A 21,559-nucleotide genomic window follows, 5' to 3' on the forward strand; every position below is an offset into this window, starting at 1 on the left:
TAGATCCAAGTTACCTTTACTCTAAAAAACTCTCCCTGATTTTGCACGATCTGTTGGAGCCCCAGATGCTGGCAGCAAGAACTTCTGCTGCCATCTCAGCTGTTTTCCACTGCATATACTCTTTTAAAACTGACTTTCTGTGGTTTCAAAGAGGGGTTTGAACCAGAATGGTGCCTCTGTGTCACATTTGCAGAAAAAAGAAGAGTAAGAAACATGCGAGGGATTTTGAAGGGAAAGGTGAAGTTATTCTATAGCTTTTACATTTATTTCTGTAGCAGGAGGTTAAGGGTTCCTCTGTCAAAATTTTCAGTGGCGCTGCCTTTGCAATTCAGCATTTGCTCTGGTGAGCTACACTGCTTCTCTCCAAACATTTCTGAATCACAGAGGGTTTGTTTTATGGGTTTGTTTGTTTGTTTTAACCCAAAAGAAAACACTGTAGTTGAGTTTTTTCCATCTGAGAGACTGCGGTAAGCAACTTACCCATACAGACAGCTATTCACAACAGGAGCCATTCAATTCTTTGCTCAGCAATTTTAATATTCCCCTTTGAATACAGCTGAACCACATGAAATTCTGTTGTGTAAGGCTCTCCTTCAAAGTAGAGATTTATTTTCTTTGGTAACAGCTCATCAAGTCTTGAGGCTACAACCATCTGTGTTAATCTCTGCACAGTCTGTTCTTATTCATCATCAATAATAAGACCAAGGAGCACCCATGCTGAAGACAATATGAACAGACAACTATAATAAAGAAATAAAAGCTGCCTTGCTGAAATTTTTAGCTTCTGTGTCTATCCTACATCATAATTCTTTGCCCATAACTGGAGACACCAAATGAGGGAAAACAATTAACTTCACCCAAAAGGAACATAATATTTGAAAGAAAGTTCAACTGTGTTTTCTGAGTGGCCATTATGGGAGTGATTTGCAGATCCCAGGCTTTGGCAGGGAGACAGCCAGCAGCAGAATGGAGAAGAGAAGAACTTGGAGGCTGTTTGCTTCTGCCTGCTAAAATTTATTGTGTCTCTTACACTGCAGCTATGAGGGTGTTCTCTACTAACTGTTGAAGCTTCCTGCACAAGTAGACCTGGTGGCAGGCGAGATCCAGGGCAATGCCTGCAGAGTCACATAATAGCAGTACCTCCAGCTTCATCTCCACTGACACTGAAATGGGGTTGTCACTTCTCTCATTCAGCTTAAATGGAGAACTAACTGTAAGGGCTGAGCATCCTTTGCAACATGCTGATAATCCTTTTCCTGGCATTGGACTGCCCACAGGGCTGCAGACTTATGGGCGTGAAGGGTCTCAATTAAAATTTCTCCTTCAGACCTGAAGGAACTTAATTTGCTAACTTGTGATGGCAACTGGCACAGAGACCTCTTCCCTGAGAAGGCAAAGAACAGACCAGTTTCTAGGTGATCAGTAAGGGAGAAGTGACTCCTTAAGAGATGTTTTCTATGTTTGAGGCCAAGCTCATCCCTTGGTGTCCCAGAAGGTATGTGACAGAGAAAAAGTAAAAAACCCTTTTGGTTTCTGTCTCTAGCCAGGGCTAGAAGGAACAATTAGCCAGACTAGCTTGGTCTCCACATCTTTCAAAGGAAGTTCTGAGAAATATTTGCCTCAAGGTGTTTCCCATCCCAGTCAATGAATGCTTTCTGCTTTTGCCATGTGACTGCTAATTACAGCCACACAGTCTTTACAGTGGACATCTGCAAATCTCCAAAACATTTCTGCTTAACAACAGCTTCATGCCAGAAACACAGTCATTTTAGCAGAAACTCCAACCCTCTTGTAGTGTAACTGGTGTCAGTGATACTTCTTCTGTGCTTATGCATGGCAAAGAGAATTCCCAGCTCTCCGCTTTTTCTTTCCGTCTTCATTGCCTAATGACCCAGTTTCAATCTGAAAAACCATTTCCTCCAAACAGCATCAACCCTTCTCCTTATCAGTTTCAAAAGGGTTGTGCTGGTTCTTTTATCCAGCCAGCTTGCTCCAGGCAGGTGCTGTTCTTACACGGTATCACAAGGCACTGGCTGCATAAACAAACTTGTTGGTGCACCAGCTTTCCCCATCGGCAGTGGTACAGAAATCTGAAGTTTAAGTGTAAACAGGGATCAAACTCCTACAGGAAAATGGGCCTGGCCTTTGATTCCCAAGCTGCACTAGCGCTCAAGTACTTGAACCAACATGAATCTTAGGGTAGAGCAGCCACTTCTTCACCAGCCTCACCTATGAATGTGCAAGTTTTCCTCCCTCTCAAGGCGAAGTTTGTCAGGAGTCAAGAAAGGTACAGGACTGCTGACGGCAAACAGGAAGCAGAAAAGCTCCAGCAGTCACAGGGTCTCCCACAGCCACATCTGTGAGTGCAGTTATGGGATTTTACCCATTGCCTGGAAGGGACACACCTATGTCACAGTATTCTTCTTTATACAGCCTTCTCTATATGGGCAGCAAACTCACAGCTGAACAAGTCCTGGGCTATATGTTTTCAAATATTAATGATAGAACAAAAGACAAAATTTGCTGATCATGTTCCTGGTGTGGCTTTCAAAGGGGTTTTGTATACCATCAAATCAAGAACTTAACATGCTGGCTGGCTACTCCCACATACTGTGGAGGCCAAGGTAATTATTAAAAGGTAGAAGAGTAGTGTGACTCCTTCCCACCACAGATACTGAAGACTTCCTCATCTTGGTGATCAAGAAGAGAGCGCAGATTTTTTTACCAGCATTATTACAAAAACCAGTCCATTTTCCAGAAGAAATCAAGGCTTACACAAGGACACTTTAGTTAATAAAAGGGTTAAGCTTCCCAAACCGGCCAAATAATATGGAAATAGTTACACAACCTTCATAGGCTCCTCTAATTCCTTTTTGGGACTAAACAGACATGTATTTGTAATACACTCTAATTTAAAAAAAGAAAAACAACAAGCCCACAAAGAAAAGCCCCAGCCCCCACCCCCCCAAACCTACGAATGAGAAACACATTTTCAGAAGCAAATCCCATCCTATTTTATCTCCTTGTACAAAAGTATGCCAGCCTCAATTTTTTTTAGTCCTGCCCCCAGTCACCTTCCCCTCACCCACGCCTTCTTTTCAACCCAAATGAGCCTGTCCCTGTGTCTATCCTCTGGAACAGGATTAAAGTTCCACACTGAGCCAGTTGCCAGGTTCACAGTAGCAGATGATCTCTTTGAAAGCTGTTCATTCAGCTCTGGGCAAGGCAAATTTGCCATGGAGTTTTCTTCAACTCACCATCTCCTTCAGCTTACAGGAGCTGCAGGAAACCTTTCCTCAGCTTTCAGCACAGCTCCCAGCAACAAACTTTTCTACAATACTTAATAAAGCATCCTTTTCAAAGCATGTGCTGTGCTGACATCACATTTCTTGAATTTTTTAGATCTTCTTATTAGAGGGTGGGAGAGGAACATATTATATATATATATATATATATACACTCATCCACCAACTCAGACACAGGTGTTACAAAGAGTAATGGTAAATCACAATTCTATCCCTCACTGAATATTTTAACAGGTCCAGAGCTTCTTTTAAAAATAACTTTAAAGGTTTCCCTATTGCTTTTTTTGCTAAGATCACTTGCTCTGCAGATTTTCAGCTTCTATTGAAAGATTGGCATAGATTCTCTGCCAACACAACACAGCAATAAGCAACAAAAGATTCATTTCAGTGTTAAGTATCAGGTTCATTTAATTAATTTAATAACATTTTCTGCTGGAAGCTATGTTACAGCTGCCAGATCCAGAAGATTGTTTCAAAACAGAATCCCTGTGGCCTGCATTTTTGTAATCCACTTGTAGTCCATATCAAGCAGCTTTACTCTTCAAGTCTTCTTTTGATGGCACTTGGCTTTAAGCAGATGCTCTCTATGATGAAGGCCAGCCATATGCATGAGTCATGTCACTGCAGTGGGTAACACAAGCCTTGTCTCCATTACTTTGTAAGGAAAGAAAAAAGACACTTGGAAAATAGGTGTAAGCAAGGTAGGATCAAAAAGGTATGACTTGATTCAGGACCATCTCTGTCAGTGATTTGATCAAAACCAGTAGATGGGAAAAGGGCATGATGGAACAGCCTCCAGCACCTGCTGCCTTTTAGAAAGACCAGCACACCCCATTTTTTCTCTCTAGTCACATGTGTTGACAACCCAAGAACAGTAAATTCCTTAAATGCTGGATACTGATAAATGTGTAGCTCAGCTGAGCTACAGACCCACCACTTTGCATTCAGGCATTAATCAGTGTCCTTGCTTCTCTGCAACCTAAAGGAGCTCCTCCTTGCTCAGAGCTGTGTGTTGGGCACTTTGTATTTTTGACTGACTCAAAAAAGGTCAATTAGATATAAATGCTCCAACCTTGCATATTCCTGCTTCAAATTACTTAACATAACTGTTCACAAGTCTTGCAAGAGCCATTTTAAGCTTGAACTTCTGAGGTTTTCTGCTTTTAAGATCACTTTAACAGCCCTGAAGTGTGTTCTTTATTATGCAGCATCCCTCCTTCTGTGGCAGAGCTGAATGAAAGACCAGGGCACTGCTTTCTCAGGAAATCACCAGGTTTGTACCTTCCCCTCCAGTCCCCAACCTCTGCAAGCAGCCAGTAGTACCTGCCCTGCCCACATTTCTCCTCTGCTGCCATCGCCTGCTCAGCCAGGGCTGTGAGGACCAGGGAGCCCAAACAGCTCTGTGTCTCTGCTCCCTTGGGTGCCACTGCTGGGAACACACACCTTCCCAAGGGCAGTGGTGAAGAGCCAGGGTCTTCTTGGTGCCCTCCCAGAGCTGACCTTTAGGTTTGTATGACCTGATCTGCACTGGCAGCTGAGATGCCATCTCAGGGCTTTGCAACTGCTGCAGGTCACCAGCTCCTGGCTGGCATCCCCAGCTCAGCACACATGTGTTGAGAAAGGCACCACTTCTTCCAACAGCCAGAAGTCCCCCAAGGGCTCTCTGCCCACCACTGCTTGCCCCACCACAGGGCTGACCCTTTGGCAGCTCACTGTGAGCAGCACTGAACCAGCCCTTGTGTCACAGGCCTCTCCCAGAGGCAGATGCCACACTGGAGCCTGGCCCTGCTGCTCCCTCTGCCACAGCCTGAGCAAGAAGGATGCCAAGCCATGCCTTCAACACCTTAAGACAACTCCAAATATGCAAAGATGGATTTTGAAGGCCACTGAGCTCTGTTTTCACCCTAATCTGAATTTTCAGCAAGACTATGAGCATCATGCTGCTCTGCAGGGCTCAGAGGGTACTGAACCAGTCGTGTTTGACAGAGGAACCCAGCTCCACTGCTACCTGTGGTTCTTTGATTTGCTTACGTAGCAATCAGTTTAAACCTGTGCTTTTTACTTACCTCAAGCAGAGTCTCAGAAATGCAAGCACATTGGACTAAGGCACAAAAAAACGCAAGCAGAAGGTAAACAGTTCAGTGTTGTTTAACATGGTGAGTTTAAAAAAAAGGCAGTTGCCTTACTGTGCAGGAGGATACTAATGCAGCATCTGCAGGCACTGAATTCCCCCAGAGCCCACACAACAGAAATTCCTGTTGCAGCCAAAAAAGCCTCCTGCAGCTATGCCAAGATGCCCTCTGATCAAAGTGCTATTGCAGCCCTGGCTGCTGGTTTGGCCTCTGCCTTTCCACTGAGACCACCAGCAAGAAAGCAAATGGGTGTTCTGCACATTGCTATGAACAGCACAGGCAAGATAGAGGAAGAAAAAAAACCAGACTGCAGCCTACCCTTGAAAGTTATGCAAGAAGAGAGGTACAAGATGAGCTTTTCCCACAGCGAAGGTTCCAGCTACGATTGCAAAACCTCGGCAATCACGCACGGAGTCTTCCATGAGGTCTCCTAGGGTCACTATTCACTTCAAAGTCAGCAGAAAGGTGGCACAGCAAGGATCCTACTGCATTGCCACAACTGGCTGGCAGAGAGAGTTGTCTGGGGAAAACCAGAATGTTGCAGCCATCACTCTCAGCACTGTCTGAATTTACAGACTGGAATGCCATGAGGACCCATGGCTGGCTGTGTCATGGCTCACTGGGTGGATGGGCCCAACTTCCCATGTGGTTCATGCTGGTTTCTGGACTCATGCTCAAGTTCAAGCATTTATTTTTTCATGCTTGTGCCTCTCTTCCCTGTTTCTTCCGAAACCTGAGTTTTACCACCTGGTTAAAAAATGGCTCATGCCAAACTCAAGCCAGAGTGGGACCCAACATACACAGACAACATGCCCATATGAAGAGACCTTTTGTGATAGACTGAGATAAGCTTAGGAATAATATTGACCAGAGTACTTCTCTTATAAGCTTCTCTTTGCAGCATTTTTTTTCCTGAAAACCAACTAATCTCTTATCTAAATTTCTCCAGTCATAGAAACTGACTGCAAACATTTGTAAAATTTACCTTCCGTGTTAAGCTATGGTGTTTTATTTGAAATTAAAATGTAGCCATATTTTCAAGCCCATCTGGAGGAATTTTTTAGATTGAAGCCTCCGGTAACTGTAGCCTTGCAGAAACCATGTGTCTTGTCTAGACTGGTTACCCAGTTTCTGTCTACAGAGAAATATGCACTTCCTAACACAGCAATCTATTCAAGAAGGATCATCTCTGTGAGGGCAACCCTCTTTCCATTGACTATGAAGGAAATTTGGTCAACTTGGATTAAGGGACTACAGTTTACATATCTAACATCGAGTGAGACAAGTCCCTTTCCTCACTGAAGATGTGTTATCAAGTTCCTTTTACCATGTAGACTTTTCCCACAATATAAACTCATCATTTAATATTACTTTCACATAGATTGCAGGCTCTAATATATCAAGACTAATTTCTAACAGTCATTAAGCAACCAGAAATGAAATTACTTTAAGAACTCTTGAGATTAATTTCCTTACACTCTTTATGACATTCATTCAAGGTTCATGTTCTTTGTTTCCTCTTGCAATAATTTAAGAGACAAGCCACTGCTGGGAACAGTACGTGTCCCTCCACCCCCTCCAGCTGACAAAAATTGGCAGAGTTCAAGAGAAATCTCAGTGAATGGGAGAGAAAAAAATTCACAAAGAGCAATCACTACAGATATTGAGATTTATTGCTGATTTTCCCTTTCTGAAAGGCTGTCAAAATGCCACAGTTCCAGAAGGGGATTATCTCCACAAGCCCTTTGGCCTCAGTCCCTGTGCCAGTTCAGACACCATGACTAGAGACCTGTGTGTGGCAGCTTGCTGCTTACAGAACAGTTGGAGGCAAAATCCAGCCTTCCAGATCCTGAATTTATACGTTGTTTGGTATGACCTGCTGTCTGCTTAAAAAAAAAAATAAAAAATCCAAAACAAAAAACCACCAGGGGCATCCAGTGGGGAATGCTGCTTTTCCTGAGTTTAGCTCCCTGTGCAAGAAGCTGCTACTGAGTGGTGCTCACACAGAGCCATCAGCATGATACAGTGCAGTTTTTTCTTTACCACATCAATCTGGTATAGTTGGTCTTGTGCTTTGAGGCAAAGGCTCCTTACCATCTCTGCCATCTATGCTGCTCCCTTACCAGCACTATTAATAGCATAGGTTCTTTTCTTAATTAAAAAAACCAAAAACAATAGATCCCTTTCCTCATGTTTGGTTGCACTTCTTCATTCCTGCTGCCACTTTTTTTTCATGATAGTGTCTCTAGGCTGCAAGTCAGCTCTGTTCCATCTGGTGAGATCTGGTTCCTCTTTATGTGCCTGTCCTTTCAGTGTAAACAAGCAACGCTTCTCCAACTCCACCGATCACAAGGCTGTAAACAAAGTATATCACAAATTTAGCATCATGCAAGTCCTTCTACTTGATACAAAAAAGGTATTATTTTATCTAAACACATTCCAACCTAGAAACAGTAACCCAGGTGATTTTTTCATTTATATTGCTAAGAAAATGCTGAAAGCCAAAATATCTCATTTAAATGATCTCATCAGAAACTACCTTTCTTGTATTTTAGGGCTGGTGCTATTCAGTAAAAATGCACAGACAGGAATCTAAATGGAGAAGGTTGCCCCTAGTTACAAGAATAGCTGCACACCCCTACACTAGCAAGAATAGGAAAGGAAGACAAGAGAGTTTGAACCTTATTAGCCTATTGATTCCCTCTCGCAATTTCTGTTTGTGTTCTGTCCTGAAAACTTGCCACTTGACAACATCAGGAGATGTAAAGCTTAGGTTTTGTGGACAAGGTGAAATCTGGGAAAACCTTTTTTGTGCTGGGGTGACCCCATTGGCATAGTGAGGCCAGTAAAAATTCCTGTGTTTGCCTCTCTTGGTGAGGTGAAAGGAGCTGCCCCAGCCAAAAAGGCATGTGTGCCCAAGCACTGCTTTCCTGTGCTGCTCACAGCACAGCCGTGGCACCAAGGCTGCTCCCTGAGAGTCAGCCTAGGAGCAGGGCTCCAAGTCAGGATGAATGGTTTTACAAAAACCTTCACTTAAATATGCTATCCACCCACTCAATGCATGCAATAGTTAATAATCCCCAAGTCTCCTCTGTTATCTCTCACAGCTGACAGGAGTATGGTAAGATGCCGATTCTTCTCCCCTTTTAGAACAGTGCAAAGCTAAGTGTACTGACCTTTCATCTTAGCCCCACGGCTTAATTAGCTTATGAAACAGAAAAGCTCCTTACTGAACTTTATAAACAAAACAAACTTCTGTTAAGTTCATTTCTAAGAGTATTCTTTTTTTTTTTCCCCTTGGAAAAAAAAAAAAAAAAGCATGTAAAGCTGAAGGCTCTTTGGTCTAATAGCATTATATTCACTTAAATCTTAGCTTTGGTGAGCTGTTTTAAAAACCACATAATTGCCCTTGTTCCCGAGAGGAAAAAAATATTGTATAACAACAGCACAACATCCTACAATTACACAGTAAACAGCCCTGGAAGGTAGGTGCTACAGGCAGTCTGTGACAGTCCACTGGGAAGACAGAATAGCTTTGGTGTGGAATTACCAACAAGGAGCAAAAGGCTGCAAGAGCTGCAAGCTTTTCAAAAAGGGTCTAAACCACTGAGTCTGGCCACCTGCAGTTGGTAACAACTTCTGAGTGCTTTTTTTTCTGGAGAGGGTTAACTCCCATGTCTTATTTCAGCTCCAGTACAAATACACCCTATGCATTAATTCCTTTGGAATCTATGGTTGGATAATATACCCTTTATCCTAAAGGGAAAAAAAAATCCAAAACACTACATACAGAACACCTTAGAAAATATTTTCCTGTTTCTATAGTTGTGCTGTGTTCTAAATTTTTAACAGAGATTAAAAATAAATCTGTCTCTGGCATACCATTTCAAAAATGAGATTGGCAATTATATACAAAAGATAATAAACTGCCCAGCCTTGTTCTGTAAAAAGATGCCTGTTCTTTAATACCATATGTCTTACATCAGAGAAGAAGAATCCCTTTCTGAAGCATTTGAAATCTTGGGATCCACATGCCCCTGCAGTCCAAATTACTAGGCAAATGGAAACCATTGTTATTATCTTCAAGATGAAGCAGAGCAAAAACCACAGCTAAATGCCAGCCCTTGATTTTACCTTCATTTCCCATGTGGCAAACCCTTCAGCTTCTGTTTATAGCGGGGTGACAGCTAACTGCACTTGCCCATAGTTCAAAAATTAACATATGATATTGTCCATGACCACACTGGAGCAGCACTAAAATCCTCAGTGATTAATGTTCTCATGGGTACTTTGCAGCTGCTATCACCCAACAAACTATTTCCAGAGCTTTGCTGCTAAGTCAAGGCCCTGCTAATGCACAAGCACTAACAGAATTAAAATTTTAAAAAGAAATAAATAAAAGAAATTGTTTTCTTTTTAAATTATGACAATCAAAGTGTAACAGTGGCCCAAGGGCTAAAGCAAATTTTCTTTTAAGCATACAGATGTGTTCATCATTTATAGAAGTTTCAGTCCATATAGGGCAGGTGACATATGTGCAACTCTATGTGTCCATGTGTTCACATTAACAAAGGTACACATTAATAAAGGTACACATTAATTTTTAGTGCATATGTCAGTGAATACAGATGTATAATCAAAGCCTGCCTCTAGCACACATGTGACAGACCTCTACAAACACATGCAAAACATGGTGAAGAGCAGCAAGTCAATGGCCTAGACTAGGAGTGTTTTGTAGGTGCTTTGACATTGGTTAAGTCTCTGACATGCACAGGCAGCATGTATTTCCTAGAGCTAAAAAAAATGCACAACTTACTTTAGCATTTGAGACTACATGTGCCTAAAATACAGACAGGAATCCATATTAACACATAAGTAAATGGGGCTGGTCTGAACTGGAGATTCTCCTTTCTATAAGTCTCTTATCACACCTGAAGAAAGGATATGCAAATTCCATTCAGTGCAGAGCTGAATCTTTAGGATGGCAATCAAACTGAATGAATCATGAATCCAGTAGAAAGAAAGAAGCTTAAAGCCTTTCAAAAGTAAGTAGATTTTTATTTCTATTAACAAATTTGTCCTCAGAGACATATGCCTAACTCCATATTGAGAAGTTATTTGCATGGCAGAAGCATTTAGGAGCATCAGCCATGCTCTGTGATTCCCTTTCATTGTAAAAGGGAATCACAGATCAAAAACACTGCCTTTGACCAAAGGAGTTTGCAACCCAATCCTTTATATTACTACCTAAAAAATTCAGGTTAGGTGATTTGTACTGTGTGGCCACACATTACAAAATCCAAATACAGCTCTGGAAAAAGTTTATTATCATTATTTTTCTCCAGTTTAATTTTATGCATTCACAGTGCACAGTGTGTTAGGGAAACTAGAATGCACCATCTTGGTTAAAAAGATACTGTCAGCAAACCTTAACTCCTGTGTTTTACTTTCAGTTCCAGAACTAAATTGCAGCATGACTTTGAATGGGTCATTTATTTGCCTATTGGGTCCATTTGCTTCACAGTAAAATGTGCTGAGTGAATTGTGGTTAGGCTTAATGTCTAAAATGTCCATGTTCTCCCACAGAGGCAGAAGCAACACTTTTCTGTTACTGTACTGCATCCACCATTGCACACCTGGTTCCCCTTACACGCAAAATAATACTGACAGCAATAGAACTTGACATTTAAAAATATTTCCACATGAAGCACTGTGTGAAAATTCATCTTTACTGCTAAACAAAAAGCTCATGTAGGCACTTACCAGGAAATTGTTAGTACATTGGCAGTCATGACAAAGAAGAACGGGGATAAGCTAGCAGTGATAACCTGTTAAATTGAAAAGAAGGAAAAAACACTTTGTGAACTTGTGATATCACAAATGAAAACTAAAATACTTTTGCTGAAATTCAATTTCCATGTGTGCAGTCATATCTTCTTCTTTTAGTTGAAGATAGTATGATAGTCACACATCACAATTCAATTTTGACTCCAGCAGAATCCAGGACAGAGCAGAGAACCAGAGCAGGGCATCCCTTGTCACATATCCCAACTGGCCTGGCCTAGCAGCCTGCTGGCTTTTACTTGTTGACAGCAGACTGGGGAGAGCAGTTGGACCCCAGGTTTGGAAAGCTTTATATTTCTGAGGAGAACAAGAGCTTGAAATATGTTTATAGGTGTACACAAACAAAACAAAAATTAAGGGTACAGGGTTAAGAAAAAACACAACTTCCGTAGGTTGATGTTACAAGTCTCTCATTACCCTCAGGTGTCCTGAGCAGAGAAACTTGAGACAAATGACTCTGCTTTCTGAGTTCTGATCCAGAAACAGCTCGATCCTGACGTACAATGGTTTGTAACAGATCCCTGCCTCAGCAGCTACGGAGCCACCACATCTGCAGCCTGCGTGCAGTTTTGGATGTTTTGCTGCCAGATGGATAATGTAAAATGGAAAGAGTTCAAAGAACAGTGACAGAGTCATTAGATGGGGGGATTGATTTTCAGTCAACAGTTAGGATAAGCAATGCCTGTGGGAAAGGAAGACTTGGTAGTGGTTTACAAAAACTTGGGAAACACAAGCACTGAGGAATGAAAGGAACTATTTAGGTTAATACAAAATTGCCCAAGGAAAAAGATGAAATTAAGAAACAAAACATTTAAACAATTATCAGCTAAGATTTCCTAATCATTGTTTGCCTAGTTGACTCCCAGGGGAGACAGCAGAAACTTCATTCTGTAATCTATTACTTGTTAAAGCATTACTATGTGTGCAGCAGGGAAGCAAATGCCATTTCAGAGTAGATTCTGTGCACCAGGGCTTGGACTAACAGTCTGTTAGTCAATACCTGCTACAAATGTTACGGCCACATTTTAAAAGGCAGGCTCTGAATCTGACTGGAGTGTAATCAGTGGAGGATCACATGCAGGAGTGGCAGGTGATGAAGAGAAGGTTGTGCATCCTCTCTCTAGAGTCCCCACCCTATGAGTTAGGTGGAGAGGGAACAACAATCTAAGTGCAGCAGTGAGACCATGCAATGGCACAGGAGCAAATGTGTTCAGTGGGGACTACACAAGGCGTGCTTCCTCTTTGGGGATATTTTCAGCCTCTTTGGGGATATTTTCTACTTTAGGAAAGTAGATTCAGGTGTGCAGGTGGCATTTTTCTTCCTAGATATTACCATAACTCACACCCTAACTGTTCTCCATGTGCCTGTAGCCCAGGCCCCTGTCAGAGGAAATGAGGCAGGAGATGGACTTGATCCAGACAGGATAACACATGACTGCAGGCCCACTTAATCCCTGCTCAGCAACCAAATTGCTGGTACCAATACAACCACAGGCACACCTCCTGATACAAACTTCATCTGACTTCAGTGTTTTCACACTGCCAGCCACAGCAGTGTACAGCACAGGCACTGCTGTATAGATCTAAGCCAACAGAAAAAGTGAGCTCCTACTGCTAGGGAAAATCAAAGATATGTATCTACACCTATAGCCTTGTATCTATACATGTAAGCAAACATACAACTTAACACCTATACCCAAAAGAGACAAGAGAGTACAAAGACAAGTCACAACAAAGAGTTACGCTTCAAAACTCAAAATCATATTGCAGCTGTGCACACTCAGTGGCCTGTCTCACAGCTATTTGCAGCCAGAGAGAGCTGACACCTACTCCAAACAGTAGAAGTTAACTATTCAGGAGCTGAATCTTTAATGCACTTTACCTAAAAGCCAGCTGTGAGGCTGAATATCCATTAGTTCAAAACCAGTGCTCTAAAAAGTTTGCATCTTGTTCTAGTGGGCTGGGTTCTCCCCTTACAAAAAGTGCAGCATATGCACTGACCTACAGGGAACTATTTCTCATTTACTCTGGTGTGAATGCTTGTGGAATTAACTGTACTGAGCTTATTTTAGGTTAATGCTAACTTATTACACAAAAATATACAATACCAATTACCAACCATGTAAACAGCAACTAACAAAGGATGGCAGCTGTGGTACGCACAGAGCGTTCTTTTCCTTAAGCTCATCTCCTCAAAGAAACTGTAAGTGCTGTGTTTGAGAAGTGGCACAAGTTAAAGTTGTGTCACCCACTCCCTTGTTGAGCCCTGTTTATTAGAAACTTGAGAAGAGGCCAAGGGCAGAGAAACAGGCATTCAAGAAACCTCAGAAAACAGGCCCTATCAGAAACAATACACCATTCTACTGTCATCATCCCAAAGCTCTGCAAAAATGCAGGCTGTAGCCTTTTGCACTACTATAGCTGAACACTGTTGTATTTTTGAGAAATTATGTAAGAGTCTCTCAGTGCCAAAGACAAACAAAATGTGGGTTGGAAGAGCGCATGAAGTAAGTGTGTGTAAGGAAAGAAAAAACAAATCACAAACAAACCAAAAAGAAAAGACATTGCTAAAATGTCTACTTTTGATGATTTATCTAAAAGAAGAATATGTTTAAAAATGGAAAACAAGTTTTCAGAGAAGCTAACAATATAATTTGTTCCAAGGGAAGAATCTAAATCCTAGGGACACAGTAGAGAAGGTAATTTTCCTTTAAGTACATTTCAGTATTATCTGAAGTGTTTTAAGTGCACATTTAGTTTGAAAAAAAAAACCCACCTACACTGATGTTCTGAATGGCCTTAAAAAAAAAGTAAAACCAACAAAATAAATTCACAACAAGCTAAGTGCAGTAATCTTTCTTTCTTCACTTTAAAGGTCATAGTTGTCCTCCTAGGCATTCAGATGCTTTAGTAAAAGGAATGAGCTTTCAAGACAAAAGAAAGCAAGTTAAAGGGCAAACTAAAGTTAATGATTTCCAAATATATTTTGATGCTGAATCTGTGAAACTAAGAGGTGGAAAGGAAAATTTTAATTAGTTATAATATGCCTATTTTGAACAAAGCTCCCCAAGATTTTGACATACAGTCACTAATTCTATCAAATTATACAGGCTGGGTGGTTGAATGCCAACTATTTTGGAAACAGGAACAGCTCCATGGACTCTGCCCGCTTTTAAAGGAACTGTGACCAGTCAGTATTATGAAAGCTATTTTAAAAACCTTCATACCCGGAAATTTTCTTACAAAATTCTGACACAGTTTTCGATGATTAGGAAAAAAATTCGAGCGTAGCGCAACTTAACAACACATTTCCATGTGAGCTAAAATTTTTCCTAAGAAGTCATTTCAAACCCTTCTTTGCATGAAAAATCAAAACAAAACAAAACAAAACAACTTCCCCTTAAGACTGTTATTTAAATCAGTCTAAGTTTATTCTGTCATTCCATTGTACTGCAAAAATAAGACCCATTTTAAAGGAACACTTTATTAACACCTATTTGTCTTGATTCCAGCTATTTCTGTAGTTCCAATCACTGAATTATTCACAAGTCATTTTAAAAATAACCAAAAATCTTGGCATTTCAAATTGTATTTTGTGCCTCGACCAAAACCAGTTCTAGTTCCTTACAATGTATATCAGCATTGCAGGAAATAAGTGTATCCTTGTAATGGATATTTAGCTGGGATTAGGTCTGAGGAGAGTGGGCTGATCCCCTCCACACAAGAGATTGAGCCTGGACAGGCAGGTAAAAAACCACATAAATACTCCAATATTCTTCACATAAATACTCTAGTAAAAGGGCTAAACAGGAACCAGGAGAAAAAACAGAGAGCAACTCAGCCAGTTAGAGGTTTCAAAATTATTGGTTACAGGAGATCCCCAAATTCAGGTACCCATATAAAAGGTGAAAACTTCAGGTGTTCCCATTATTCAGGGAAAGAGAGAAGGGCTCAGGTGCCATAAAACATTCCACACACTGCTTACATTTCCATTTACATTTAACCAGCTCCTATCAAGGACAACACAGCACTCAACCTCAGGATCCAAAGAAATTGATCCAATTCCAGAGCTCTAGAGTTTGCCCCTTACCAGGCTGAATAATGGCAACTAGAAAAACAATGGCTTCATTGAAATGCTGGGAAACACACTAAGATCTATGAAGCAGAAATATCCCAATGTGTGGAAGAACTTGTTGCACAGTAGGGACAAATTCAGCACATAAAATCACCTTTGCACAGGAAAACAGTAGGCATAGCAAAAAATGTGCTTTGATGCATCTGCTTTTTGTAAATCTGCTTTCGTGATTCCTGAATGGAGGGAGGCACAATTGCCACTAGCTTTAAAGGGTTCCCAAGGAACTTAGACAGATCACTGCACAATTCATGATGTGAAGGATTTCCTCCTTTCTTCCTATCACTGTATGGTCAGATAAGAGAAAATTTACAAAAAAATTTTTTACTTTCCAAAGAAAGTAAAATTTGTCTCATAAGTGTTGTTTTAAGAAAATAGGGGGGAATGGAATTTATTTTAGAATAAGAGATTATTTTAGAATAAGAGATTAATCTAAAATAAAAAATAAAGATAATTTCTTGCTGTACACCTTAAGAAAAGGCAAGATAGTTATTGAGCCAGCTTCCCTCTTAGATGTTTTTCTTGAGCATATAACATCAGAAAACTCTGATAAATTTGACATGTGGCTTGATGACAGGAGATGGCATCCTAAGGGTTCCTGGTCCTCGGCAATGCACAGATTTGGATTCTGAGAATAGAGGAATGTGGAACTCTGCATTCTTTGCTGCCTTGAGTTCTCCACTGAGCAGCTGTGGTTATACCACAGACTCTGGAGTGTCCAATTTTGATTGGTTCAAACCAGACATCACTGGCCAAATAAAAGTGTCATTCTTGACCAAGCTATCATGGATCCCCTTCAGCCCTGACTTTGCAATCACTTCAGAGAAAGATTTTCAGGCTGCAGAAGCTGGCTGTAGATTTTGAACATCTAGCATTTCAGGAAGATGTTGTTTATATAGCCAAGAAACAGATGAGGACATTTTCAAAATTTAGATTCTGATTTAATCTTTCTATCTGGAATGGAAAGATATGGTGGGGATTTAGTCCTGACATGACTGTGATTTGTTAATATTACGACTGTACTTGTACATTCCATATAAAACTATGTTTTCTCTGAAACTTCTAAACTGCTAAGAAGTTAAATGTCATAGTTCTCACTGTGAAGTGAACACAGAATACTTCACAAAAGTTTTCTTTAGTTTGTGTACACAGAGCCAATCCTTGTAACTTCACTTCCCCAAACTGCCAAAACCTCTGTCCTTACAAAGACGCGTATTTTTTTCCGAAGAGAGTGTTATGAAACAGCTCATCAAGTTCACTCACTGTTCAAAATAAATCATTCTATTTACCATTGGGTCATCTTCTCAAAACATCAGGAAAAAGATTCTGATGTACGTAACCTTTGTTTTCATTCTACTGTCGGAATTAAAGTAATATGAAGATTTTTATAGACATAATATTTGTTCTGTCCCTCTTCTGCGTGGTTTAACCAGCTGCTAAGATAATCACCAAAAATCACCAGGGAAATGGATCGTTGTTAGTGTCACTGAAAACAGCTACATTGAAATAATCCAGTACTACCAAAAAGATAAAAATTACAGTAGTCAAACATCAATAACATCACATATTTTTTTTCTTGATGGAGAGCCACTGAAATAATTTCCCAGGTTTCAGAATTATATCTCTTTTTTACATATGTTTACTTCAGAGTAAGCATATGTTTCATGAGCATACAAAATGTTTCCATGCCAGGAACGGAAGTATATCAAAAAACCACCAAAATCTTCAGATTAGAAAAAAAGAACAATTGATATTTTAATGCCATCCTCTGTATTCATTAATTCACATGAATTTTTTAAGCTTTTAATACCATTTCTATTTGTCTACATACATTTTCCATCTCAGGTGGTCTACAAACCATTTCCATCTAGCTCTCCTCTACTTTCCTTCATCCAAATTTAAGACAACGAAACATTGCCAGATGAGTAAATTCTCTGCACCTTAGCAAGAATACTTTCATTCACACACATCCAGCAGCTACAGATGAAGGCATTGACTGGGACAGCCAAATACATGGAAGAACACTGAGGGACTGGGATCTCTGCTGTCCAAACCCCGACTGATGTGGTCCAGCATGTACTGGCAAGTCTTTTTAAAATAACCCAGACCTGGAACATTTTTATAGAGCAGGTGCTGACTGTGAGGTTTCGAGCTGCAGAAAGTCAGCAACATTTAAGGAGAGGCACCAATGACCACCTGTAAGCTCAATGATTGTGCAAGGCTGGTACTGTCACTGGAAATCTGACATGAGTTGGCAGCAAAAATCCCTGCTAAGTATGACAAACATGGTACGTGTTCTCCCTGACAAGAAAGAGAGGATGGGACTAGAACTAATGTCAAGTCTGGCTGGATTGTTGGCAATTATGGCAGGGAAAAAATAAATACAAACAAAGTGTATAGAAAAAAAACCTCTCTTTTTTTCCTATGGTGATCAAACAAAATAAAGCAGCAGATACTGTGCACAGGAAATGTCCTCCATTGTGAGCAGAATTAAGCATCTGAATGCATCCTGCATGCAGAAACAGACCAAAATCAAAGTAGCATTCCCTATTCAATTTAACGTCAGCTTTGGAGATGATCTGTCACATGAAAAAACTTCCCAGGAAGCTTTCAATTATATTGTCTACTGCAATGACAAAACTTTCCATGAAATCATTAGAAGCTCAAAGGCACTTCACAAATCTGTTTTACAATACCAAGGTCAATCTCTGGTTAAAAAAGATACAGCAAATTTAGGCAAAATTCCTCTGACCAACTCTCCTTTAAAGTCTCTTGTCCTAGATATTAATTTAGTTGTATTAATCAATACAATGAAACAAAGTCTGAGACCTTTCAACTTTGTTCTGAGGGTCTGTTGTTGCTAATTAAAAAGTAAGACAAAATTTGCTGCTTAGTATAAGGGCTTCAGGTCATAATGCAGCCCCTGAAGGAGCACTACTGGTAAATGCACTGACAAGGAAGGGCTTCAATCAGCCACACAACTTTTCCCAAAGAAAGGTAATGAAGCTTTAACCTTGAACCACTAAAATAATGGCTTTTCCCAAAACAAACAACAATGCCATGATCCTGCCTGAATAGCTGAGGAGCCCAAACAAGGCAAAGAAACAATTCAAAGTGAAATAGATTGGAGGAAAGGGGAAAGCAAAACAGGCTTCACTCTCAATTCTGCCCATCAGTTTAACACTAAATCGAGCACATGTGCTGTGTTACCCTCAGCCTGACCGAAGTGTAGACATACCCTGGGGGATTTCATCCCCTGACCGACTTGACTGGAGACTGTCAGCCAATAAAATCAGCACACAACGCAAGGAGTTCGTGCATTACCGCATACTTAGGTGCACATTGCTCATAGGAGGACTCTGCTCCACTCTTCTGAAGGAAGAAAACCCTTTAACCCTTCTGAAATACAAGCTGCTCCTTAAAGGATAACCTGGTGATGCTGGCACCATGGCAACAGTGGCACCATGGCAACAGTGACAGTCAGTACCTTCATGATCTGCACAGCTTTGATCCAGCCACACAGAAGTTTTTTCAGTTGCTGTAAATTTCTTTGAGAATGTTTATTTCATAATCGCCCAAATGCCTGCACTCATCTCCTTCTCTAAAGCATCTATTTTCTAAAAGGAGGTTTTGGTCACTGTCTTCTGCCCTTTCTTTATATTTTATCTTTCATCTTTTTATGTTTTTTTTTAGCATTATAAAAGCAATGATGGTAAATTCTGGAGGTTAAGAACACAATTAATTCCATGTATTGTGACTCAAAAGCAGCCAGAGTTTCAACAAGCCTTAGCAGTCAAATGCTTAATGGTAATGGTACAACTTATTTCTAGTGTAAATGATTTTTTTAATGTAAATTTCTAGTGTAAATCTGTTTTTCATAGGAATAAATTCTGACAAAGCTTAAAATCACCTACATGTTACATTTAAAATATAGAACATACTAAAAGCAGAGGGAGAGGGTAGATCAAATGACACACAATCAGCAACTTGCCCTTGAAAACATTTTCACAACAAAAGCAGGACAAATGCATGCCTCTAGAAAAATCAGATATTTTAGGGTGGTTTCTCTTCTTTACACTACAAATACCTAAACCAATAATCTCTGTACTGCAGATGAGTATTTCTATATATTAGCTTTTTGACTGCTATGAGAAAACAGATTTCCTAATTAGCTCTAGTCTGTGCTTAGAGAGAAGATAATCCTCTGCATTTCTGTGGCTGAGTACCTCTATGCAGTTCCAGTATTTAAAGAATTAATTTGTGACGATTTTTTTCATTGCTGTTTTCTGTAAGTTCTTTCTGTTTCCAGGATTTGATGACCAATACAACCATGATGCTGATCCTATAAGTGCAAGGTGGGACCAACAGGTGGTTGCATCCTTAAAACTTCCTTAAAGTCATTGAGCATTCTGCCTTAGCAGATTAATACATGATCAATGTACAATCCTTTCAGATTATTATGCTACAGTAACTAGTTTTTAACCCTGATCATCATGTAAATATCAAAAGAACTGCTGAACTGCTGTCTAACTTCATGATTTTTTAATTCTGTATTAGAAAAAAGTGGCCAAACTATTGTGCTTGCACCACATGCATCTCATCAGCAGTTTGGCTGCAGGAGAAAATGAACCATTAAGATTTCATTTCTTGCCTATGAATCACTTTTAGAGAATCCTCTGCCTTCATCACTTTGAGGTATGTCCCACCTATGTTGCTGCTCTCAGCCATACCAAGACTTTAAATATACCTCATAGATGGCCATTTTGACTCCTGGCCTTAATTTTAATTTTGTCTCTTCAGTGTTGCTCTCTTTTTTAATCTTTATAACAGCCACCACAAAGATATGATGATTATTTTATGTTGCAGAAACATCTTACAATGTTAAAGTACAGTAAGGAAAGGATATGTGGATTTCGGAGTGTAATTAATAGAATCTATGTAAGAAAATTCTCCTCTTATGAAAAACAGGATATCATGGTCACAATCACAATGATCAATGAGGAATTTCCTTTTCAGCAAGACCTACATCTATCAATGTATAAACATGTATCTATATATGCATTTACATATAAACGTGTACTATATATAGACACTGCAGAAATACATAAACATACATGTATGATGAGATAGGACAGAACTTAACAAGCAAATTATAACTTATTCTGCTTTCCTTAAAAAAAGAAGTCATTCATTTAGAGAAAATCAAAACTCTTTGCTCCTTGGAAAACACCACACTGGGTTGAAAATTATGGTGATTTTCGTGATTTCCTTCTGAACATCAAGTAGCCACTTCACATTACCTTCATTCAGACATAAAGATTAGAATTTCTGATCAAAGACAAAGCCATAAGATGAATAATTTGCCCTCTACTATTGGAGATAATAGCCAAGACATCCATCTTCCCTTCTAAGACTAAGAGCTCGAGCAGTGATGCCAATCTTCAGCCTATAAAGTGTCTGAAATGGTACAGAACCCAATTTTAACAGTACCTCTGCTCCTATTTTAAATATTTCTCTTACTTGTGCCCATCTGTAATCCAGATACTGTTATTACTTTCAGAGTTCCAGTTCTAAGGACACGAAGGGAACAGCCTGCACAGTTCTTGTAATTGCTGTTCCTAAGCATGCTTTGCTGATATGGAAACATGATCAATCATGATTCAAACAGGTGTGTGCACATGCTCCAGACTAACAGCATCTGTTCAGGTCAGTTCTGCAAACAAGAGGCACAATCCATACAGCTGAAGCTTTGCCAAGTAAGGACAACAAAATTCATTTAATGGGGGACAGAAGAAGGCTTCTTTATACCAAATAAATTTGATTTTCTTTGAATTTGCTGAGAAGCATTTTGCCCATTCTTGCTATTTCACCAAATTTAAGACCCAACGCCCCCAGCTTCCTGTAGATGCTTCATGTGTTATAATGCTTAACTGTACTTTTCCTGTATCTTTTCAGCCTGTCAAGGAGTCCCTTTTCTTCTATGCTGCCTCATTTCTGCAAAGGTCTTAAATGGCTCCTGACATTTAGCCTCTCCCCTGAAACTTATAAGTTCAGAAGCTGACAGGGCAATGTGATTAACCATCTTGCTAATATTTTATGAATTATTAAATATTTGTGCAATGGAATAAACATTTTAACAGCAACAA

At 40.0% G+C, this 21,559-nt stretch overlaps 1 protein-coding gene and 2 long non-coding RNA genes across 5 annotated transcripts in view; 2 read left to right on the forward strand and 1 right to left on the reverse strand.

Moving 5' to 3' along the window:
• Window positions 1-7,092: 7,092 nt before the first annotated feature.
• TMEM241 (transmembrane protein 241) overlaps window positions 7,093-21,559 on the reverse strand; it is a 55,270-nt gene continuing 40,803 nt past the window's right edge. For 2 of the 3 annotated variants that reach the window (XM_064435292.1, XM_064435291.1), the window contains exons 14-15: window positions 11,201-11,265; window positions 7,093-7,791 (exon numbers count right to left, since the gene is read on the reverse strand). In XM_064435292.1, coding sequence (XP_064291362.1) covers window positions 7,731-7,791; window positions 11,201-11,265 — 126 coding nt within the window. In that variant the 3' untranslated portion in view covers window positions 7,093-7,730. Of the gene's footprint in view, window positions 7,792-11,200; window positions 11,266-21,559 lie in introns of those variants that run through there. The other variant, XM_064435293.1, reaches the window with a different exon arrangement.
• Window positions 18,893-19,783, forward strand: LOC135289235 (uncharacterized). The gene is made up of 3 exons (XR_010352029.1): window positions 18,893-18,953; window positions 19,107-19,220; window positions 19,723-19,783. It is a non-coding gene; the product is annotated as an uncharacterized LOC135289235 (long non-coding RNA).
• On the forward strand, window positions 20,001-21,116 carry LOC135289240 (uncharacterized). The gene is made up of 3 exons (XR_010352030.1): window positions 20,001-20,108; window positions 20,752-20,878; window positions 20,974-21,116. It is a non-coding gene; the product is annotated as an uncharacterized LOC135289240 (long non-coding RNA).

The sequence above is a fragment of the Passer domesticus genome, chromosome 1 (assembly GCF_036417665.1).
Source record: "Passer domesticus isolate bPasDom1 chromosome 1, bPasDom1.hap1, whole genome shotgun sequence".
NCBI classification, from domain to species: Eukaryota; Metazoa; Chordata; class Aves; order Passeriformes; family Passeridae; genus Passer; species Passer domesticus.